Raw genomic sequence first — 25,574 nt, forward strand, 5'->3', positions numbered from 1 at the left:
GGGGGGGGGGAAGCCAATTACCTAACTGCATGTTATTTGGAATGTACGAGGAAACCGGAGTACCCATGCAGACACAAGGAGAACCTGCAAACTTCATGCAGATAGTGCCCTGGCCGAGATTTGAACCTGGAACCCAGCACTGCTTTCCTGCTTTCAGTAATTTTCCTGCAGTGTGCCAGTCCTTTTTTTTTTCATTCTTCTGTGCTTTACTATAAAGTATACCTAAAATAAATTTAAAATATATGCAAACTCAACGATAAAACCCTATTTAAGCTTAAACAGGTAAAATAAATGAAGTTCCTTTTTAATGTGTATTAACAGGTAGTCCCCAGGTTACATACAAGATAGGGACTGTAGGTTTGTTCTTAAGTTGAATTTGTATGTAAGTCGGAACAGATACATTATTTTTATAAATGCAGTTAGGACAGATGTATGCCTCAACATATTAGGCAGTGTGGTGTCAGTTACTGTAAAAATCCTCACTGTGCGTTAATCACAAACAAAGCAAAAAAAAAAAAAAACTTTGTGGAGCCTAGACATCCATTAGTTGTGCTTTGGTATACAAAAAGAAACAACTTCAGAGTTTGTCTTGGTCATTAAAGAGTTACAAGGTGTTATAGAAGAACTCAGTCCCCAAGATCACCCACAACCTCAGCTGTGTTTAGCAAAAGACTTCTGTAAGTAATGCAAAGTACCCTCCTCCCCCCATCAAGCCTCCGTCCTGCACATGAGCAAGCAGGGAAGCCCCATTGGTATCTAGGAGTCATCCATATGTCAGATGTCAATAACTCAGGGACTACCTCTATCTGCAGCTTTATTAAAATAAAACTTGGTGCTGCTGCCAAGAAGGGTGATAACACTCTGGCTCCTTGTGTGTTATCACTTTTTCAATGCTTTTCTGTTGTAGACAAGTAACCGTGACTAACATTACACAGGCCTGGTCCTCTGTTGTCACTGTCAGGAAGCCCGCCCTGAGTAAATCCAGACAACCATGGCATGAGTGTTTGTGAATAGGGAGTAGCTCCAAGAGTCTGCAGGAGATGAACAAAATTGAAATGCAGCAAATGATAAAATAATGGCAGTTGTTTGATATACATTGGTTTAGCAAATGAAATAATATTCATGAAGGAGTTATTTGTACTGAAAGGTACCTAATAGTACAAAAAAGTGTTAGCATGAGCATTCATGGTCCTGTTGTATGTGAACTCCCCAGGTCTGGTTTAATAGAATAGCAGTAAAAAACATCAGGGGGTGACCCTAGGTCTTAACCTATACATGTGATTTTTTTTCCCCCCCTAATTTAGCCATATTGAATAGTTTCCAGAGATTTGTTGTACTAAAGAGTTAAAGGTATAATAAAAGCAAGAGATGCTGTAAACTTGTCTGATGTGATTTTGCTATACCCCGTTATACAGGTCACCTTCAGATGTTCGACATGTTCATTGTTGAGAAATGGCCGATCGTGCAGGCGTTTGCTTTGGAGGGTATCGGTGGTGGAAGTTTCTTCACTATGAAGCATGAGGTGTGTAATCTTTGTGATATACATTCTAGTAAACTGCCTCCTGTGTGTAAGGTGGAGTCAGCTTGTGTTGGTCTCTCTATTTGTCTCTATACATAATGGCTGCTATTTGTCTCCCTCTTATGCATTTCCCTTTTCTCTCTTTCTCTCCTGTCCTCCTCTGATTATTTGTCCCTATGTCTTACGGAAATGTTAGGAGGGTAGGGGGCAGCATGGACACTTGTGGTCCTTAAAACCCAGTGTTGGTGTTTTGGAGGAGATGGAAGATTAGTGTCCCCAGCCTCTTGCTCTGTAGGGACCTGGTTACCTGGGTAAGAAGTGATATTACGCAGTGTCGTGGCATGTTATTCATCGCCAGGGAATTGTTGCATGAATGCATTTTCTGATGGCAGAGTGAAGGCTGTGAGCGCTCAGTTATTGCAGAGTCTGTGTTATGAGATCTGTGCATGAATATTAATTTGTCACGTGTGTCTTACAGCTGATGGATGTCAGCGAGTCTTTATGGAAGATCTACAGCGTCATGGATCCTTTGTCTCTAGAGGCTTTACTGACGGAGGTAGGTTAGACAGCTGTAAGTGTACGCCTGGGCCCATCTCTGTAATACATTACCATTTCTCATGTTTTTTTTATTACATTCTTTAGTTTTATTTTCTGTTTAACAAATACAGATAAACATATATAAAAAAAAACTTATGCATCACACAGAAAGGGGGGAAAACAATGATACAGAGCAAATGGCGTTCATCATTTTATGGTAGGGTGCATCATACGTTGTTTTATCAGTTAGCTAGGCTCCTATGTTGGCAATTACAATGCAGCTTTTCAAACAAAGGTCTCAGAGAACATGGTAAGACATAAGTAGTTACTATTTTCAGCTTAGGGGATAGACACAATTAATTTCACTAATAAAACCAAGTAGCTTCAGACCTCTCGGTCCCCAGTAAAATCTTTAATTAACATAATCTCATTAATGTTGTGAAACCATTGGGATATGCAAGGGCAGACGGTGGGTTTCCAGTGCAAGGGAATGCAGACTGTACTAGGTGTCTGACCGTTGAATTTCTGTGGATCCTGAGAGATAAAGAGCTGTGTTGCAATAGAAAAAGGTCTGGATCATCAGGTACTGTGTAGTCCGTGAACCACAACTTCTCTCACCACTAACCAGTAAGGTCACAGGATCGGGCATGGGCAAAAGATATGAAGCGAAGAGCCCACTCCCTCATTGCACTGCACTTACCCTGTAGGGTATATTTATTGGAGCCTGGTAGGTGTGCGGTACCAGCGTGCCAGTATTTTATAGTTCAGCTCTTGGAATCGGCTGCAGACGGATAAGCGCTGTGCTAACTCATAGACCCTCTGTTTGGGATATCCAAGGTAATGCCCAATTCCTCTTCCCCTCAGGAATATCCTATGTTTTATCAATTTAAAAAGGGTTCAAGTACAATGAAATACCTTATGATCTTCCAGAAGCCTATTCAGCCATTAATGCTGTTCAAGCCTTTGTTTGTCTTTGATGCATCAAAACGTAACGCGGTGTATGTGTTGAATTCTTTCCCAGCAAAACCACACTAAGGCCTTAACTTCATGTAGCCCCCTTTACTGTATATACTTTGTGTAGGGAAAAAGGGGCCTTGGGAAATATCATTCGGGGGCATCTGTGCCATTTGGAACTACAGGATCTTGTACAAGCTTTGTAAAGATGTCACAGAGTGACATGAAAAACATTGTGTCATGTGTAGTGGAAATGTGTATCCTTGGTCATGTTTTGTCTGGAGCTGTGGGTGAGGAGATGCAGTTATTACCTCTGCAGACTATTGTGCACTTTCTCCATTGCTCCATACCACAGTTTCCAACCTGTATTGCCTTGTACATCTACTTGCTGGTTCATTTAGATGTTCATTTCTGCAATTGATATAATTGCTTTTGCTTCCTTCAGGACTGACTGGGAATTCATTTCTCTCCGTCTGTGTTATGCAATTACCCTTCATTTGCTAGTGTTATCCAGACTTGATGTTGGCTTGTTTCCTTTGCAGGATTTAATCACATTCCAGCATCAGTGGAGCAGCTTCTTGTCAAACTTTGAAACAGAAATTCCTTTTCTACTGGAGTTGTCAGAGTCTCAGGCAGGAGAGGTAAGGTTACTCTGAACATCTATGGACCTTGCGCGTCTGTGTCCTGAGAATTGTCAATACCAGCTAAAGACGCCAGTCAGATTTAAGGCCATTCTCATATTAGAAATATGATCGATTGCTCCTTTGATTTAAAAAAGGACCCTATATAGAAATACAGGTGTTTTGGAACTATCCACCTATTGGAGCAGCTCCAGCTTTCACAAAACACAAGATCCCAACCTACTGTTATGCTACGTGCAGCAATTTCTCATAGCAAGATATTGCTATGAGACATTTTTGCATGTTTTAGGATGGGTCATTTTAATGAAAGACATAAAACTTTATGCTTGACATCCTTTATTATTTTTCACTTTCAGCCATTCAGAAGTTATTTCAGCCATGGAATGCTCTCCAGCCATATTGCAGATAACAGGTAGGTTATGTAAAAATTCAGCGCACACTAGGAAAGTGATCAACTTTCAGTCCCTCAAACAGTGGGCTGTTTGCGAAGTTGCCTTTATTGATACAATGAACCTGGTTTAATAAAGCTCTCCAAGGCTGGAGAGGATACACTTTCCACAGTGAAGCTGGGTTATCCAGCAAACCTAAAGGGATTTAGCAAATTATTTCAACCCTGGACTATTCCAGGTTTACTGGGTCACCCAGCTTCACTAATGAAAGTGTATCCTCTCCAGCCTTGGAGAGCTTTAATAAATCAGGGCCAATGATTGAATTTTAATGTGTCCAAGTCCACCTAGAAGTGATATTGGTAATATGAGTTTCTGACCTTGACTACTTTGGAGTCTTGGGTGCTCAATGCACATAACCCTGGACAGACTATTGTATGTGTATGGACTAGAGAACATGGGGATCTCACTGCCACATCCTCCGAAACAAGAGAAAGGGTAAAATGTTGGTCACAACAACCAAGTGGCTCTCAATTGTCTGGTTTTACATCAGAAGTTGGAAAGGAAATCTGGAAAGCCTAGCCATGGTAAACAATACATTTTACAAATCTGTGTCTTTCACTCTCCTTAATGATGGATCCTTCCTGGCCTTCTTTTGGGGAGAGCAAAGATGTAGTTATTATTATTACACGGTATTTATATAGCGCCTATATATTACACAGCGCTGTACAAAGTCCATAGTCATGTAACTAGCTGCCCCTCAAAGGGGCTCACAATCTAATGTCCCTACCTCAGTCATATGTCATTAATACATTCTATGGTTTATTTTGGTTGAAAGCCAGTTATCCTAACTGCATGTTTTTGGAATGTGAGAGGAAAACGGAATACCCAGAGAAAACCCTGCAAACTCCATGCAGATAATGTCCTGGTTGAGTTTTGAACCTGGGACCTAATGCTGCAAAGGCCAAAGTTCTCATCTCTGAGCCACTGTGCTGCCCATGTATTATAGTAAAGAGAAGTCTTGTCCCTGGAAACTCACAAGAGCCCTATGTATGATGCAACCACAGGTGCACACTGCTGACAGATTGATCCAGCTGTCACAGATAGCTTTGGTTGCCTGTAATGATTGGGAAACCGTGCAGTTCCCAGTCGTGTGATCACTCATGGTGATATCATAACATGGTGTGTTCGTCAATGAACCTCTCACTTCCCTAGCTGCTGAGCTATTTCTGGCTGTGCACAAACTGCATTTCTAATGGTAAAGCATTTTACATTTTGTCAGCCTGTAATAAGTGAAATTAGCATGGTATTCATTGAAACATCATGCTAAAATAAGGAAATATATAAGTATGACTTTAAAACAGCAAAATTTGGTCAGGTCATGACATAGCTTTAATAAACTTTTGGCCATAAGAAGATTGAATATTTGGTTATAAAGGGTTAATGGTTCCTTGTGCCTGGAGGTATACATTGGCTATAATGACTTGCCTTGTGTGGACGATACAAAGGTTTCCTGTATTGAGCAATGTATTAAGCCAAACTGGGACTGATTCTCTTTAAATCTTGACTTGAAAATGAATCTAATTGTTTCTTTTTGCTGTTTACCTAAAAGCAACTGTCCTTTCTGTAGACCATACCCCTTTGTTATTATAATAATATAGGAGCAATGCAAAATGTTGTATTGCTAATGAGCTTAGAACCCTCCTAAAGAGGACTTGTATATGTGTAGACTCATGTCATGTTTTTGCTCTCATCTAGTCCCTACAGACAGCCCTTTGTCCTGTTCGGCAGCCACTCTACCAGGGACAACCTGAAACCAGGCAGCTTCATATTCCCGTCTGAAGGTCATCTGGTTAGGAACACTGGACCGGGAGGAAGCACCGCCAAACACATGGTAATGGAGACTGTGTGTAATATTTCCTATTTCCACCTAATGTCACTATTTTTTTTTATTTTTGTTATTAAACAGGATATATATATATATATATAGCGCCAACATATTACGCAGAGCTGTACAATAAATAGTCTTTTCCTCCGGAAAGTGAAACACATCCTCTGGGATTGATCAGGAATCGGGGATGATAGCCATTTTTGTAAACTGATAGCAAGCATGCTGACAGCACCTCTAATTATATGATCAATTAACTCATATCATATATATCTCCTAGATAGTAATCCCTTTGGGGCAGGGTCCTCCTCCTGTGTCACTGTCTGTATCTGTCAGTCATTTGCAACCCTTATTTAATGTACAGCGCTGCCTAAGTTGTTGACACTATTAACATCCTGTTTAATAATAATAATAATAATAATAATAATAATAATAATAATAATAATGTTATAATCATCTAGTTTTTTCCTCTGCAGCTTGGGAAGCTTGACTTCTGTGTCTTCTTACCTAATGCTGGAGGGAATAGGGGGGACTAAGCAGAACTTTAAATAATATTCTTTAACTACTACAGATAGATCAATGTGCTGTCAAGCTGTGGCTAGAGCTACATAATGGCTACATAATGGTTGGGATATTACCTGTAAGCACTTCTAGCTACAGCAGCTTCATGGGTGACAACTCTGCTGTGATTTTACTGTAGAAGGAAGCATATTGATATTCTAATAAAGAAATGTTTATTTCTCTGCCATTGAGTGTATTTATAAATGATCTAAAAACCTGCAGTGATCCCAACCATCCCCATAGTTAGTTTTGAAGTGAAATGTAATAATTAAAATGTTTATTTTGTTAATAGGTGGCACAGTGTGTCTCTCCCAAGGGCCCCTTGGCTTGCTCTAGGACTTACTTTTTTGGAAGTACTCACAGTCCTTATCTAGGTAAGTCAGATTGTGAAGAATTGTCATTGTTTGCACATTCTGTGTATTGTGTACTGAACCATTTATTGCTTTGTGCTTGATTGCATTGTGTTTGATTTCGCTCTGGTTTAGTTTGGTGGATTGTTTTGTGTGGGGACAGCAGAGGAGACGAAAACCTCAGAGCTGGGAGTTTTCTAATAATTTATTTGTCTGGCCTACCAAAAACATTTTTCATCTATTGAAGCAGATAAAGAACCAAGCCTACAATGGATGTATAACATGAACTTGAACAGACCTAAAGAGTACAGTGGTTTCCAAACCATGTGCCACAATACCCAAGTTACCAGGAATCCTGCGAGTATCTAAATTGATAAAGGTTTGGACATCGGCGTCACTACTTCTGTTAGCTGGATCCGCGAGCCAGTGTATGGGAGGAGCAGAACATGGCTACCCAGTCTACTAAACTTCTGCCGTCCCCAACTTTTAAATTTTATTCAATGCCATTGTCCACGATAAATGATCCTTCACCTGAAGTCCTGCTTCTATCCCTGAGCTGCAATTATTCTAATTACACAGTATTTATATAGCGCAAACATATTACGCAGCGCTATATAAATACAAAGTACATAGTTCATAGTCATGTCACTATCTTTCCCTCAAAGACGCTCACAATCTAATGTCCCTACCATAGTTGTATGTCTTTGATACAGTCTAGGGTCAATTTTCGGGAAACCAATTACCTAACTGCATGTTTTTGGAATGTGGGAGTTAAGTGGAGTACTCTTAGGAAACCCACACAAACACCGGGAGAACCCGCAAACTTCAAGCAGATATTGTCCCCGGGATTCAAACCTGGAACCTAGCGCTGCAAACTCCAGAGTGCAGACCACTGAGCCACCGTTCCGCCCATGAGCCCACCTGCCTTTAGCTTTTTTACTGCTGGAGCCCGTGGCAGTGTGCCAGTTACTGCACATAAACAATAGGTGACTGCTTTGGGATCAGGCTGGTAAACACAAGGGTGCAATCTGTCATTGGTTTAGGCAGGGTGCCTATAACTTGCAGAATAATGAAGTTTCGCCAATGCAATTTGAAGAGAAAATGCACTTTTAAGGGGTTTCTCTGACATGCTATGTATATGTGTGTATAAATGCACACCCTGCCGGTAGGTGCCACAGGGATGCCATTACAGAGACCGTTTGGAAACCACTAGCCTAAGCTTACAGTCCAGAATTGTGATTTCTGTGAATTGCAATCATTCTTTAGATTCTCAAATTCTGGAGATGATCGAAGACAGAGAGGGTTTACCAAATTAAGGCAAAAATATTTATTTTCCATCTACCATATATGTTCTCTGCAGTGGAGAGGGAAGGAAATCCTGTGTGAGTATCTGAATAAAAGTTCTATGTGCGTGGAGCGTACCTTTTATGAATTTGGGGAGTAGCATTGTGTAGTGTGTGACATTCTTGTACAGCCCATGTGAAATCTAACATACTATTGGGGCCTTTTTTTTATATCCTTGACAAGTGAGTGATATTTTATTAATTTTTTTTTCTCCCTGTAGGAAATGACAATGAGACACACAAGAAAAGTGAACAAACGTAAGTGTTTTTTTTTTTTTTTTTGTTTTTCTTGCCGACTACTATCTATATATCACATACTTTTCTGACCAAGTATGATACCTTGCCTTTTATTCTGGAGATTTAGGGGCTTGTGTAGACAGGCCTTAATTTTGAAAGAATAAAAATTCTCCCCTCCCAAAGTCTGTTTGTAAATCATCAAAGGTAGGAAAATGACCTTCTAAGAATAATTGGGTAATACTTTGCTCCATTTATTGACCAACACCCAGGATTTATTTTTCTAATTCAGGGTGGTGTATATCTCTCCATAGTAGTGTAGATGAGGGACAGCTCGTGTGTGTGTGTATATGCCCCTCATGTACACTGCTATATTGACATTCACACCTCCCTGAATATATATGCCATTTAACAATGATTGGGCTTTCTCAGAAAGCCTGTGCCTAAATATATACTTTTATCCCTGGGTCCATCAGAAAGGGAAATGAGGTTTAATCAATGATAATCAATTTGCAGGGATGATGAGGTTTTAATCAACCTATTTTGTAAAACTAAATTAAAAATTGTAAATGGCACTGTATTTCTTAAAGCCCTGCATTATGTCATGGAGTCCTATTTGGTATTCAGCAACAAAAAAAAGGCCATTCACATATGCAACCAGCTTGTAGTGATCTGAGGTTAAAAAATCAGGTAAGGTCAGGAAAGATGTAAGACTATAGATACAAATGATAGGACGCATCCTTGGCATGTGCCTTTGGTTATGCCAGGGAATCCTGACGTACTCCTATTATATCAACCGCTGCTGTCAGAGTGGAAAAAAGAATGGAAAACAAAGTTGGGGTTTTTGTTTACAGGTCTGTATGAAGAAGAATAGTAGAATTTAACAATAAAAGATTCTTTGATAATTGGGAAAATTCTATCACGGAGTTCCAAACCTTTACAGAGAGATCTCTTCTTTAACCCAGAGAGTAATTGTCCTCTTCTTCAGCATGCAGGCAGGGTACAGAATTTCCTACTAACGTATCATCTTTAAAAAAAAATAAACAGTAATACTTTGCACTCACACAAGGAATGTGCTTTGCACTCAGGCAAGGAATCTGCTGATTTAATCTGAAAGTTCTGTCGGACTTTAACCCTTTTTTTAAATATATTTCCTTAGCCATAACTTCCCTAAACTGCAGTGTAACTGCAATAATTAAACTGTAAGAAACTCTTCCTGTGATAATCTTTTCCTTCCTATACAGCTGATGTCCCCTTTGTATAGTCCTTGAAATAAAAAGATAATATGCCAAATCTTTTATACTGACCTTGAATATTTTTATATCTGTTAGAATTGTTTATCTTTTTTTCTACTTGGAACAATCTTGTTTATTTAAACTTTTTTTGTTTTTAATGACACTTCCTATTCTTTTTCTAAAAACAAATATACAAATTTTTTTTTTTATATGAGAACAATTCATGCCTATTTGAATATTTTTAATATCTACTATAAGACAGAGCTGATCTCTGGGATATAAGTCAGAGATTGCTGTTCACTTAGGAGGGTAATTGGAGGTATTCCAACCCTTAAGGTCAGGGTCTCGCTGTTTTAGCTAAATGTGATTTTCGCTTCACTACACCTCAGTTTCTCTAATCTCGAAATTCAACCAGTGGGAGGGTTAATTGGATGTGAAAGTTGGAAGAACAATGGATGCCTCAGCATCTCTGTATTACAGTACGGGTCGTCCCCGGGTTACATACGATATAGGGGTTGTAATGGGTTGTTAGATTTGTAGTTCATTTCCAGCAACTGGCTTTATTTGGGCATTTTCAGCTATTATTACATAGTAGTCAACAACTTTAGCTTATCATGAAATTACATGGAATGTTAATATTCTATTATGATTGTCAGGTTCAGTTTAAATGGCCTGTTCTGTCCAATACTCTAACACATGTGCCTTGGCCATTTTTAGTTTGCTTACGTTAACCTCCATCATTATTATTTTTATGTTTTTCAGTGTTGTGTTGTCCCACATCTATGCTGCTGTGGTTGAAGCAGTCCTCGCTGCTATTGCAAGCTATGTGAAGTGTTCAAGTTTAACCAAGGTAATGCCTGTGTGGTGGGCACACCAGGAATGCCTTCTTTCTCGTTACTTCTCAACCTGACCGTCTCTGGCTTGCCTTTTTTTTGGATTTCAGCCCAATATTAATAATAAACTCGATTTATATAACACCAACATATTACGCAGCTCTGTTCATTAAATAGGGGTTGCAAATGAAAGATAAAGGCAATAAAACAGGAGGAGGAGAGGACCCTGCCCTGAAGAGCTTACAATCTAGGAGCCCTTATAATCATGGAGGCTCAACATTACATCACACATATGTTACCTAGTGCAATCTGCATGGGGGAGTGCTGTGAGGCTTTCAGTAAGCTATGTATAGCATATTGCAAGCCCCTTCCACCAAACATGATATACTTGCATAGCATAGAGAAGTAAATAAAGACCAGTAATGACGTTTCTAAATCTGAAAAACTACATTTTTAAATAAAGTCTGCTTTAATTACATATAATTAGGAAAGGCAAATATAGGCAGGGTAAACCTCATTCCTGAATGTTTATTTGTGAAATATAGATTTTTCATAAAGAGATAAAACCTAAAATACAATAAGCACTACACCAATACAGTTTCCTTTTTAGTAATACTGTTTACCTTGTCGCAGAATGTGACGTACTTTGGTCTACCGGTCTGGCACTTGCCAAGGGTGACAAGCTAATTCGAGACAAAACATAACCAACCAGGCGAGCGAAAAACTTTGCAAGCCAAGTTCTCAGAGCACGGATTCTCAGACTTCATGTCATGACACATTTTATGACACTCCTGTCGTGTAATAAGTGTGTATATATAACAACAAGGTATTATGAAATATTCTTCCTGTGTGAGAATCGGCATAGCCGATGACTGATAAGAGATTCACTCTTGAGTAGTTAGGGATTAGCTGGGATTTAAAGGGAGCGCATACTAATAGAACTTTCACCTGCTATTACAAGACATTATGTGATATTCTTAAAGTATTATTAAGCTCATGAACGTGCAGGCTGAAAAAAGATAATTGTAAAAATGATGTTTAAGGGCTCATTCAAGAAAAAAAAGTTTTAGAATTATGTGCTACTTCCTCCACCTCCTAGATTGTAAGCTCTTTGCGGCAGGATCCTCTCCTCCTCCTGTGTCAAGGTCTGTATCTGTCTGTCCTTTGCAACCTCTATTTAATGTACAAGGTTGCATAATATTTTGGTGAGATATATATATATATATATCTCCCATATGCCAATGAAGTGGACAAGTTTCCTGAAAGCTATCAATATAATCTTGTATTTTCGTACCTGTTTATTCTTTTTGCCAACACAGTGCAGAAACATTTTCTGTTTGCTAAACCCTAGAATCAAAATTGCATCTTGCCAATATTTGGACCTGGCTGTTTCATTTTATTTATTTTTATTTTTCATATGCTAAATACATTTTCCAGCACATACATAAAATACCTGTTGATCTTGCCATAAAGGTTTGTTACTTACTGTGAGCTCAACTGGAGAAATAAACAATCATATCTTGTTTTGTAATCCTTTAGTCCAAAAAACATGCAGTTAGGTTAATTGGCTTGTCCCCAAAATTGCCCTTAGACTATAATAAAGACATATGACTATGGTAGGGACACTAGATTGTGAGCTCCTTTAAGGGTCAGCTAGTGACCTAACTTTGTACAGCACTGCATAATATGTAGGTGCTATATAAATACTGTGTAGTAATAATAATACAATAATAAACAAAACTCTAAAATAATAAACAAGACAGAGGCAGGTTTGTTTGAAGTCCAAATCCCTCCATTGATACAATTGATGAGTGAACATTGTCACCCAATGACAGAAAGTGTTATTTGCAGTTGAAAATAAAATAGAAAAGGCAAAACTGAAAACCCTGAGTCCATACATATTGCTGAATGTGCAAACCTGGAGCTCTGCACAGACTTTGTACATCATTGTGATGATGCCACCCGACTTACATTAGGTAATATATAGGTTTGCAAAAATAAAAGGATTTATGTTTGTGCCTATTAATAAATATATTTATTTGGCTAAAAAGTTTAGGCTTGAATAGATTCTTCCTCCCCTCATATTTACCTGTCTATATAGATTTCCCTTAAAATAAAAATATGCCAAGAAGAGAACTTTCCTGTCTTATAGTATTGTATTGTGCTGCTTCTTTGTTAACGGTCCGGTAACAATCTAGAGGTGGATGTGGGACAACCATGAAGTTGGTTAAATGATGCTGGCCATCAAGCTGAGGACATCTAACTGTAAAAAAAAAAAGTACTTTGAGAAAACCTTTGCACTGAAAATTAAACATTTTAGCAAAAGGTTTTGATGTGGTTGAACCTATTAATGTGATTTTTTTTTTTTTTTTGCAGAGGTTGGTATCCACTGTACTGTTACTTTTTTTTTCTTTCGTAAAGCCATATTGTCTGTTTGCAGTGGTCAAATGCTGACAAATCCTTTGCCTCCCTCTGTTATAAAATCTGATTTATCACCAATCCGTTGAATTCTCCGGTTCTTCTCTGATCTGTATCATGTTGGTGTCAGTTTAGTAAGTGCATGCCCTACGTATGGTGTCACCTGACTCTCGTTTTCTGTGTCTTGCTTGCAGGCAAAGGAAGTAGCAGAACACAATTTCTGGATGTCGCTGGACTCCTTTAATCTCGTTCAAATGAAAACCGCTTTGAGGTTAGTCTGACATTTCCCTTTGTTTTTTAATAACAAGACCTTTCATGGGAATACACTTCAGAGGGAAAACACAGTTTAATTATACCGTGCCTACTTGCTTGTGTCTGTAATCAAGTAAGGAGTGGAACACAAATTAATTATAGCACAATGTGTTACCGTGATGTGAATTCTCTACAGGGAAAACTATGGTGACCTTGTGACACCAGTGTAAAGCTGAAGTTTATGAAGATCTCATTTTTTATCATTAGCTACTTCCTCAAGCCTTATTTTTAATTATTTTTTATTTTTATTTTTTTTGATGAGGGCCTGTACAGAAATAATATTGAAATAGGCATGCTGTGCTGAGCACCGAAGCTGCATCTTCATTCTGGGTCAATGCTTCAGAAGAACACAAACCAGACAAGCAGCATTTCTTGGATCAAAGTCAGAAATGACAGCTTATATCATGGACCTGATTTACTAACGCGCTTCAAGGCTGCAGAGCAAACACTTTTATCAGTGATGCTTGGGTGATCCAGAAAACCTGTAACTGATCTGGTCCAGGATTGAAAACATTTGCTAACAAATAGCAAATTAATTTGAAGAAATCTATTCCAGGTTTGTTGGATCACCAAGTTTCACTGATGAAAGTGTATTCTCTCCAGCCTTGGTGAGCTTTAATAAATAAGGCATAATATCTCAGTGTAAGTGTTCTTTAAGGAGGGATCAGTGAAGCATTTTCTTCATTTGCGTTCTAAGATGTCCAGGCCCTCCCACTATGACAAACTAATGTAATTATGTTGACCCTTCATTACAAAGATCCCCCCACCTACAAAGGGGCTTTTACACTACTATTGCCCCAGGGTAGAGGCCACTGGTATTACACAAAGGAAAACAAACATGGATAGGAAGATCTGTAAATGTGTTTACAGATACAAATTCACAGCTTTGCACGCCTGCTTTGCCCATTATGAGGTTCTTACGCTGTTGGGAGGTTTTTTTTTTTTTTCAGTGTTATCCATTTTATTGCTATGCAACACTGAAAAGTAACAAAATAAAATGAAAACATTGAAAAAGATACTAAATAAAAAAAATAAAGGGTGAGAATGGGAGGAAGGAATTAAGTAGCGTTAATTGGGGGGTAACATTGAGGTAAATATTAATACGTTTTATAAAATCAAAACAATAAATTGCTTTTTGTGCACATTCTTGCATGGAACAGTTGGTACGCACACTCTCTTGCTTTGCATATTGAATTAAATTCCTGTGCTCATGGCACTGAGGGTTTAGTGAAGTCTTTGATGTTGTGAATATATTGTAATAAAAACAGAAAGTTCAAAAACTTTAACATAATAAACTATACTTTGCATGCTGTACCTATGTTTAATTCAAACTTTACATTCAAAAACAGATTTAATAAATACCCTGGGTAATTATTGTATATAAGCAGCCTTGCTTTGTTGACATACCAGCTGCAGCCAGGACTAATTCCTGGGGGAACTGTGATATGAGCAGGACAAAAAGTCAGAACAGGTGCTTGCAGAATTGCACCAATAAATATATTAAAAAGCAATGCACATGTGCAGACTTCAATAATTACATGACCTCTTCTCCAAATCTGAAACACAGGTCTTGCCGAGAGTTACATTTTTCTTTGGGCTACATTTTTTTTCCATATACTGTTATATTAAAAAAGTGCATGTTGAGATGCCCTTTGTGAATAAAAGACAAGGATACGTGATTTCTTAGTGGTGTCAATTGTGTTTTTCCTTGCAGGTCCAAAGTGTCATTTCAGATTGAAGCTGTGAATAGTCTGGGCAGGTAATGTGCTCTCTATTATTGTTATACAGACATGAACATAGGTTGATACATTTAATACCGCTATGTTCTTTTGTTCTTTTAGAACGGTGCCTTTAGACCATGAAGATAGTGTACATTTGATAAAAACTGTAAGTACAAGAGTATCCTGTCATTAATTTATTTGTACTAATATGCATTGTTTAGTTCTCTTCTGTGTTGATAACACTGGGGATATCCATACATTTTTGGAAGGTGTGGGAACCAGTAGAAGGTGATATAGGAACTAGATGATGGTCAGATGAAGAGGTATGGGGACCAGATGATGGCCAAATTTTGAGGGTATGGGAACCAGTTGATTGCCAAATGTTGGGGGTATTGGGACCAGATAATGACCAAATGTTGGGGGTATGGGAACCAGATGATGGCCAGGTGTTGGGGTATGGGATTTAGATGATGGCCAGATGACAGGGGTATGGGACTTAGTTGATGGCCAGATGACGGTGGTATGGGAACCAAATGATGAAGATATAGGAACCAGATGATGATTTAATGTTGGGGGTATGGGAACCAGATGACCACGTGGTGGGGGAACTGGGAACAAATGATTAGGTGTATTGGATCCCAAAATAAAAGTATGGCAATAAATATCTGTCTGTACATAATGTGAAACCAAGCACATCTTTTGACATACTGATAGCCACTAGGACTGGTTATGATAATGACAGTATAGTGAAAGAGGTATACAGACTCATTAAGTAATTCGTTGTGGAGTCTGTAGTCATGAGAGTGTTAAAAAAACCCTGTTTCAACTATTTGCTTTTTATGCGGTTCTGTATAGTGGAAACTGAATGGCTCAGAGGAGTTACTGACAATATGAAGTCTCCGTTTTATACAAACATGGAAATGTAAATATTTGAGCCAGCTGGCAAACTACAAATATGATTCATTAATACTTGTGGGAAGAGTTAATTCTTGCAAGCATGAAATGAATATAAAACTCCATGCTGTTAATTGTCCCGGGGATTTAATTTATTGTACTGTGAAGTCCAAGTCATGTAAACACAATAGCGCAATTAAAAAAATGTTTTTTTTTTGTTGTGTTTCTATATAGAGAGTGTAAAATAGAATTGTTTAAGAAAAAGTGTGAATTGTTTAAGAAAAAGGTGGTATGAGTTATATGCCATCTTGGTCAACAGACATGCTTCTTTTCATTTACTAGCTGAAAGCTATATCTTTTAGTACTTGGACTTTAACATTAAAGCCCATTGTGCACTGTAATAAGCGATGCGTCCCCACTGACCTTTATCACATGATTATCTTTCAGGCCTCCATGGCAGTGTATGACATTCCAGACCTGCAAGGGGGAAGAGGAAATCTGGGGTCCGTGGTCTTTTCTGAGTCTTTCCTGAAGTCAGAAATACAAGTCAGAGACAAAGGTAAATTGTTTTTATTATTGGGGATAATTTTGTGCTCAATGATTTTTAAACTAAACTTTTACATAAAAAAAAAAGGTTGGTATTGGTCATCACACTAGAAGATTTGCTGAAATGGAGGGTTTTAAAGGAAGATTACCCAATTAACCAAACTCCCTTTTTTAAGTATAGAGTAGAATATCTGGGATTTCATTTAAAAATCAAAGACAAATAGATAAAAGAGCACTTGGATGCAAATTAATGATTACATATAGACTAGTGATGACCAACGTGAAAGGGCCCCAAGGTCACTAATGCAACAAGTGTAGCGGAGTGCCACATCCAACTAATTATTTTTTGTTTTACTATTTCTTTTTCAAAAATATCAGGTGATGTCATTCTCTTTGACAATAAAACCAGGAAAAGACATTTATTGATTGGAGGTTCATCCCCTGGAAACCCTGCATGTATACACAATGCCATTGTCATCTCACACTGTGATTGCCACTGTTGCTGGGCCTGAATGTCCCCCTCCAGAAACTGGCTGACCAAAGGTTTCTGGGATTTGATGTTTATCTTCGCATGAAGGCATCGATAAAAAAACCTGCTTATTTCATTGGCAGCAAAATTACCCTCCCCTCTCTTATTGGTGCCAGTGGCAGCAATAAAAGCCCTACCCTTCATTGGTGTCACTGTCGCAATACTAACCACTATTATTATTTAATCATAATTAATAAACATTTATATATTGCGCCAACATATTTCGCAGCCTTGTACATTAAATAGGGGTTGCAAATGACAGACAGATACAGACAGTGACACAGGAGGAGGCTAGGATCCTGCTCAGAAAAGCTTACAATCTAGGAGGTGGGGGAAGTAACGCACAATAGGAGGGGCAAAACTAACCCTCTAACTGATTTTAATAGTAGTGCAATATTAAAACCCCTAGAAATGGGCAAATTTAGTTTGAAAAGTTTGAATTTATTTAGATATACAAGGGGTGCTGAGAAGTTCCTGGTCTTGCCCAGAAAGAAGAGAGACAGAGTTATGTAATAACTCATTTATTCAACATATTCCCCCCTGAGATTGATGCACTTGGTACAGCGTAGTTGCAGCCTTTCTAGACCATTCCAATAAAAGTCCTTTGGTAGGGCCGCAAACCAGCTTTCAGCAGCATCTTTGACGTCAGAAATTTCCTCAAAACGTTGCCCCTTCAAGTGTTTCTTCGGGAACAGATAATAGTCTGAAGGGGCCAGGTCAGGTGAGTAGGGGGGATGGTGGACCAATAGGAAACCCAGGGTGTTCAGTTTGCCAGCCACAATGTTGGACGTTTGCGCAGGTGCATTGTCCTGCAAAAAAAGGATCCCTTTGGTAAACTTTTCACGGCGTTTCGTCTTAATTGCCTCCTTCAGCTGGTCCAGGAGGTTAGCATAATACAGTCCGGTTATACTAGAGCCCTGAGGTAGGTAGTCCACCAACAGAATACTGTCTTTGTCCCAGAAAACAGAGGCCATGACTTTTATGGCCGTTTTCTGGGTTCCGAACTTCTTCGGACGCAGGGACCCGCTGTGGTGCCATTCCTTTGACTGTTCCTTGGTTTCAGAATCATAGATATGGAGCCAGGTTTCATCCTCAGTCACTAACCTAGCCAAAAAGTCCTGTGCAGCTTCGAAATGGGCCAAAATGGCTTTGAATGCTTCAACTCCTCTCTTCTTCTGATCACTGTTCAAACATTTCGGCACCCACTTTGCTGAAAGCTTGCGCATGTCTAGGATAGTGGTGATAACAAAACCAACATGCTTCGTGAGATGTCAAGTATCTGGGCTATCTTTTTTGGTCCTCAGTAATCAGCTCATAAACCGCATCGCAGGTTGCAGGGTCAGTTGAGGTTGGGGGGCGCCCACTGCAGGGCTCATCTTCAACGGTGAAGTACCCAGTCTTGAAACGAGATATCCAGTGCTGTAGGAAGGACACTTCTCCCCCAGTGTTTGTGACATCTCAGTGTGAATGTCCTTTGCTTAGTGTCCCTGGAGGAACAAAAACTTCTTGAGTTGTAGTAGCAATCAAATACAGAATAAGTGGATAAAGCATGAAATACTGGCCAAATGTATTTCTTTATAGCATTTTATGTTGTGTTTTGCAGGGAATAGAGTTTTCCTATTGTTACACAACACCATATAATTGTGAATACAGAACATTTCTTACTGCGCAGAACATAAGGGAAGGGGACAATATTTATGTCTGCGGGGTGTGAATGTTTATTTTGGTGCTGCCTTTTTAGGCCGCTTTCCACCCATGCTGATTTCCTGTGGTTCATTCTGACAAATAAACATGGAAGTAGAAATCTAAATAAAAGGACAATCTTGTAATCAAATAATTATACGCTGCTTGTTTTGGTTACATCAGATAATATGCTGTAAGGGAAAGCCTTGATCTGTGGGAACTGGGTTGATTATAAAGATCATTGTAACCAAACCCAAGTCATTGTAGATACTGGTCATACATTTTAGTAGTATCATGTCATAGTAAGGTGATCTAGAGACCCCTCACCCATCTAGAGACCCCTCACCCATGGGATCTGACTGATGTATTGTCTGTTCCGGGCCTATGTATGTGTTTCCTAGATGAGTAAGGGAAAGCCATTATATATTTATTTTGATGCACAAATTTGATACATTTTTCTTTATGGATTTGGAATAGAAGGTGCAGTGTTCCCAATGTTTTTGTGTGTATGAAAATAAACGCTAATATAAAGCTTTTGAGCTTTATTCACCCTAATATAAACACACTGCTATTATTCTGAACATAACTGTCTATGTGCAAAACAAGAAAAGTGATTTTATATTAACATTTCTGCCCATTTTTCAGATGGAGAAATCACATCAGACAACAGTTATGTCATTCTTACCGCTGCTATTCCCCGTTTTATCTCCTGGCTGGTAAGTACTGGCTGTAATTGCGGCATGGTTGGTGGCAGAAAGATCAGAGCCTTACTCAAGGACATCATTAGTCATGTCTGAAATGTCCTGATCTCTAAACTCATCCTTCCTGCTATACAAAGCATGCAAGGCTGACAAATGACTTTTATGGGCTTCTTCAGATAAACATGAACTTATTACGCAGCTTCTAAACCATTTGAAAAACAGAAAATGTGGGGAAGATCCTGACCTGGTGTAGGCTAATAACTAAGAAAAAGATATGTAGTAAAGGATTTTTATTAGTTGAAAGCACCTCTAAACATTTTTACACTGGATAATGGCCTCTACTATAAATAAATAAAGAATATTTATTTTCTTTATAGGCTATGGGATGACAAGAGCTACCCTACACATTGGCTGTTTTGTGCTGTTTAGGGATTAGCCATTGTGCAAAGAAAACCGGTCACAAATGAAATGTTTCTCATTTGTTTAAACAGAAATATAAATATAACTGTCAGCATTCCAATTCCATCCTTGATTGTGGATTATAAAGGAAAATTTTAAAGCTGTGTATCTCAGCCAGGGTCCCGTGTCACCTTAGGGTTCCTCCAGAGGTTCATAGGGTTCCTTGGGCAATGAGAAATTTGTTCCTCTCAGGTCCGTTTAAGTGACCAACAATGATCGTTTTGTAAGGGTGACATTCTTTCCAATGATCTACAATGTAAGCGGAATTCTTCCCGCTGACCCCCACATTAATGCTATGTATATAATAATTTTTGCCAGAGTTCCCTGAAAACCTAATCATTAGTTCAAGGGTTCTCGTATGTTCTCGCAAAAGTCAAAAAAAAAAACAAACACTATAAAGACTGAATGTCTGACCATTGAGTATCTGTCTTCTCACTTGTATTTGTCATCTCAGATCACATCTAGTGGCCCTTCAGAGGTTGAGGTCTCTATGAAGTTCTGAGAATCCAGTCTAGAGTTTGACTCTTCCAGGGGTCTTGACCTATCTGTACAGTTGAGCTGATGTTATTGACACTTTTTGTTTCCTGCCATTTAAAGTTGATCAATGTTGAGGCTCCCACCCAACTTTTTGACAATCAAGGATCAATGGAAAGTATAGTTAGGGAACCTGGAGATGAATAAGTTTACGGTGTAATGGATTTACCAAAAGTGTGTTGTGATCTTAACAACACATTTAGTTTGCATCTAATTAGACAGGGCATTACTCTGCATAACTGCTAGATTGAATACATATTGTACAGCCAATATATGATATAGTACAGCTTAGTAATGCTTTTAGGCTGGCAGTAGTCTGTTTTGTAATGTGCACCAAATTATCCTTTCTGCTTTCAGGTTGAGGAGAATGAAGTGAAACTTTCAGAGAAAGCGCTGAGCAAAGTAAAGGTGAGATGATCTATAGCAAACACAGAATTGTTTGTGGTTCCAGCTGGGAACTTCTTTCATATATCTAACTAGTGATGTCTTTTCAGGAACATGAATCATTCCTGGGCAGTTTCCTTGCCGGAGGAGATGAGACCTACATGTGTTCCAGCAGTCGGCACATTTCACCAGAGCAAGGTAAATCCAATGACAGGCTCGGTGTTTGGTATAAGGGTATCGGCATGCCATTAAATGCTTAAGAGCTGCGCTATCAGCTGACTTATTGATATGTATTGTAAATTTTTAGGTGAAAGGGCCCAAGAGCTGAGCATGCAAAATGCCCACTGGCCTTTTAAAAAGACCTGGTCATCAAGCAATTAATATCATCAATCGCCGTTCCAATGCAGGAAATGTCTTTATAGAATTGAGAGATAGTTATTGGTATGTTTTGGTCATACAGTCCAGGAAAGTTTTACTCCGTGATTAATCATCCCTTATTAAAAAAGCAAGCACTGGATCCTTAATAAGCAGCAGAGTGTACACTATTTTTTTGTAACTCTTTGACCGAAACTTAAAATTTCATAATTGTCTAATTGGCAGTTGTCCTCTATCTGAAATTAAAGCAAAAGGTTTGGTATTAGCTATACTTTACCTGCAATTCTCAATTATATTTATTATTAGTTAAAGTAAATGGTCACTTCAAGGGGATAAATAACCTGCAGATTACATTGGCTGAAATGTTGTATTTATTTAATGTTTCCAATTTTATTGCCTGTTATGGATGTGATAATTTCAGTAGCAACAGACCTTGTACGGATGCAGTGATCACCTTAACACATTGTTCTTGCTGTAGAGACCCAACCTGTTCTTGATACTCGGGGAATAAAATGTGAATGTATTGACATGCTTTGCTTTTTAATTAACTCTACTGTAATCTTGTTTTTGTCAGGTAAATTGTTCTTCTTTTCACGTGGCATCCTATTTGTTCACCCTAACTATGGCTGTGTTACTATACCAAGGAGTCACATGACTTCCGTCAAGTTCTGCGATGGCGTAAGTATACCATGGTGTATGTGCTATCCACCTAACTTATCTATGGTGCCAAAAATTATTTTTGAAACAAACTAGTTGTAAATATTAGTTGTGTTTTACTGCATGTTATAGCTTTAATGCATGTTTGAATAAAATTATGCAAATTTTAATATATGTTGATATGGTACAGATATTTAAAGCCCTTCTAATAAGGTGCCCTGTTAGGAATTTAATTAATTTAGCCTTAAAGGGTTTATATCTTCCTAGTTTGTTGATAGGTTCCTTGCAGGATTTTTTGGTTTAGGTCTATTCATTCAATCTTGTAACTGCATCAGAGGTTTTAGCTTTCTGATACACACACTATGAGGGTTCTCTAACTTTGAACCTGATTTATGAAAGTTCCCCAAGGCTAGAGAGGACACACTTTCGTCAGTGAAGCTGGTTGATCCAGCAAATCTGGAATCAATTTCTAAAAGTCATTTGCTATTTGCTAGCATGTTATGAATCCTGGACCAGATCCATTTCAGGTTTGCAGGATCACCCAGCTTCACTGATGAAAGTGTATTCTCTCTAGCCTTGGGGAGCTTTCATAAATGAGGCGCTTTGTGTCCCTCCTGTTAATGATTATACTCCAGGGGTCTGCTGTGTACCCAAATAAGCATATGGTGAAAGTGTTTGTACAAGTGTAAATAAATCGCTTTTATTAGCACAGCAGTGTCCCTGTTTCCTTTTTCCAGTTAGGGTTATATTCGATTTGATATAAACAGACTTTCCTATCTGTAATAGGAAAAGCTTATTTACTGAAAAAGGAGACATAACAATAGCAAGGAGCACTTTTTATCTTTGGGGTTTTGTACTTCATAATATAATCTCATCATTATTTTATCGTTATTTCTGTTCTGAGCGCTGACCTTCCGCCTATTGTCACTGCTTCTTGTTGGAGCCAATTACAGGCTCGAAGAAACGATCGCTGTAGATGTCAGCTCCCGCTAGATAAAAATATACACAAGAGAGGGAAGGAAGGAAATCAAGATAAATGATGTCCAATTGTACAGCTATGCAATCTCAATTTAACTTTGAGTGTCTTGCTGTGCACATGCCAGACAAGTCTTGAAGTTTCTTTTTGACAAATATTGTTGGAACACTTGTAATGAGAGAGCTTTTTGTCATATTCTGTTAAATAATATACTGCCATATACCTTATACAGAGAACTTATTAATATTAATAAGAAAATATTCCTCTATCCCCTATATTCCTCTATAGGAAAATATTCCTATTCCTCAGTCTCTGCAGCTGTAAAGGCTACTTTAAATTAAATTGTGTCAAAATTTTTTATGCTGCTCTCTCATTTACTCCCCATATTCAAACATTTCCAGGTCCTGTCACTTTCTCCTGCCCAACATTTCCAAAATCCGCCCCTACCTGTCTCTGGAGACCACCAAACTTCTTGTACATGCTCTTTATCTTACCTCAGAACTACTGTAACCATCCTTCCCACCACTGCTCCTCTTTGTGGTTCTCTTCATTGGCTTCCACTTCACCTTGGAATTAAATTCAAGTTCCTGTGCTTTGCCTTTAAAACCCTCCACAGTTCTTGTTCCACTTACCTATCTGACCTGATCGAAAAATACCCCCCCAGCTGCTCTCTTCGCTCCTCCAATGACCCACTAATGACTTCCTCACTCATAACCTCATCACGCACGGATCCAAGACTTCTAGAGCTGCCCCGACTCTCTGGAATGGTCTTCCTCGTCCTATTCAGCTTGCTCCTACTTTCTGCTCCTTTTAAATGAGCTCTTGAAACCCATCTTTTCATACTCACCTACCCTTCGTCTTCTGTCTCTTAAACCCTCACTACTCAACCACCATTCCAAATCTCCCCTCCTATTGTATGATACTTCCCCCACTTCCTAGATTGTAAGCTCTTCGGGGCAGGGTCCTCCTCCTCCTGTGTCACTGTCTGTATCTGTCTGTCATTTGCAACCTCTATCATTTGTATGGCCTGCCAACCTTGGAGTCTCCATTGGGTGTTCTTGTGTGTAGATGTTGTGTTATGACACTAAAGTGTGTGTTCTTTTAATAATCAATGTGTTTCTCTGTTTGCAGGATTCGAACAGTGTGGTCGCTGTTTTGCTAATAGAGTATAAGAGCTCCCTGCTCCCCCACCTGCCTGTTCATTTCAGTGTCCCTGGCAGCTTCATCACATTTGCACTTTTTCCCAAATCCAAGAATTACCGGGTTTTCTACTCCCAGGTGACTTAAATTATTATTATTATTAATATTATACAGTATTTATATAGCGCTGATATATTACGCAGCTCTGTACAAAGTCCATAGTCATGTCACTAGCTGTTCCTCAAAGGAGCTTACAATCTAATGTCCCTACTATAGTTATATTTCTTTAACAGTCTGAGGTCAATCTTTGTGGGGAAGCCAATTACCTAACTGCATGTTTTTGGAATGTGGAAGGAAACCAGGAGTACTCAAAGGAAACTCACGCAAACACATGGAGAACATACAAACTCCATGCAGATAGTGTACTGGCCCAAATTCAAACCTGGGACTCAGCCCTGCAAAGGCCAGACTGCTAACCACTGAGCCACCACGCTGCCCATACAAAGTTACAGTGTTACGTGAAAGCCCATCAAAGTCCGCATTTCCCAAACTCCAGCAGATTCTAAAGGCAGGTAGCTTTTTATTTGGGCTGTGATAATCAGTTTTGCCCCACAAGTTTCGAGTTGGAAGGGCAAAGGCGTTTTGGATGGGGAATTGTATTGTGTTTAACACGATGTCCAGACGTGGTGTGAGGAGTCTGTTGTGGGGGAACTTAAAGCTGACCTTGCCTATGGTCCCACGTTTAAATGTTGAGCAAGATTTGGAGTAATTACCATTACCCAGATTACCTCTAGGGGTTTATTAAAAAAGTATTATTTGCTGTTTTTCTGAAATAAAGTTTTAGGTGCAAAGTCTGCTGGAACCCTGACCTAATTAATGGAACTGGAGTTGGGGAGGGTTTATTAGACAGTGGATTTAAATGGAAAGGTCAGTTAAAAACCTTGCCCGGATGCCCCTTTTGGCTGTTATACACATCTGTTTTTTAAAATCCAGTTTCCTTCAAATAGTGCTATTCAGTAATATTGAGTAACGCTTCTTATTTTTCTGTCATTCCAATAGGTACTGAAGCAGTGGCAGCAGCACTCTGAGAACTCCGGGATGTCCCTACAAGTGATTCAGGAGCACCAGTTCTCTGAGGAACAAAAGAAAATGTAATTCTAAACCCTTTCTTGTTACATTTCTGTCTTCATAATGCTACAAGGAAGGTTTTTAGTATCTGCTAATATCAAAAGTCATTTGCTTTAACTCTCAAAAAACCGTCAGGTAATCACTTGGGGGCTGAGAATAGATACTGGAAACCAAACTAAAAATATATTGTGGTGCATTTCATAAAGTACAGAGTGCAGTGGGGAGCTTGAGATGTCCTTCGGGTGTTTTTAGATTATTGCAGCAAAGAGCTTGAAATGGCCTTCAGCATGCTTTTAGATTAATGCTGCAAAATACAGATCACTGTGACAGGAGAGCTGGGTCATATACAGGTCATCAGACCCAGCTGTCCTCATGGTTTATTTTTTCTGTTCATTATAATGTAGAGAAGCTAAAAGCATATATGAAAGCTCTCAGCTTTATTTTATTAATGTAATTGCTGAATAATGAAATACAGCGGTATGGCTGTAGGAAGCATCTGCCCACACTGAAGTGCATTACTATGTGTCTGTCCATGTGCGTTAGCCCTGGCTGCAAGCATTTTGCCTTTCCTAGGTAACCTGGGTCAGGAAATTTTGTAAGTTTACCATCTATACATAAGCTTTGCAGGTGGAAGCA

General features: G+C 38.8%; 1 protein-coding gene across 1 annotated transcript in view; it reads left to right on the forward strand.

The window, feature by feature from the left end:
- DNAAF9 (dynein axonemal assembly factor 9) overlaps positions 1 to 25,574 on the forward strand; it is a gene marked incomplete at its 5' end in the record, with an annotated part of 64,528 nt that overhangs the window by 14,769 nt on the left and 24,185 nt on the right. Inside the window, 18 exon segments of the mRNA XM_072406657.1 lie at positions 1,416 to 1,522; positions 1,998 to 2,075; positions 3,553 to 3,651; positions 4,008 to 4,063; positions 5,796 to 5,931; positions 6,779 to 6,860; positions 8,401 to 8,437; positions 10,411 to 10,498; positions 13,094 to 13,170; positions 14,926 to 14,970; positions 15,053 to 15,098; positions 16,274 to 16,385; positions 19,230 to 19,300; positions 20,636 to 20,686; positions 20,773 to 20,860; positions 21,612 to 21,715; positions 23,802 to 23,948; positions 24,870 to 24,961. Of these exon segments, the coding sequence (XP_072262758.1) occupies positions 1,416 to 1,522; positions 1,998 to 2,075; positions 3,553 to 3,651; positions 4,008 to 4,063; positions 5,796 to 5,931; positions 6,779 to 6,860; positions 8,401 to 8,437; positions 10,411 to 10,498; positions 13,094 to 13,170; positions 14,926 to 14,970; positions 15,053 to 15,098; positions 16,274 to 16,385; positions 19,230 to 19,300; positions 20,636 to 20,686; positions 20,773 to 20,860; positions 21,612 to 21,715; positions 23,802 to 23,948; positions 24,870 to 24,961 (1,516 nt within the window).

Source organism: Pyxicephalus adspersus, chromosome 3 (assembly GCF_032062135.1).
Source record: "Pyxicephalus adspersus chromosome 3, UCB_Pads_2.0, whole genome shotgun sequence".
Classification (NCBI taxonomy): Eukaryota; Metazoa; Chordata; class Amphibia; order Anura; family Pyxicephalidae; genus Pyxicephalus; species Pyxicephalus adspersus.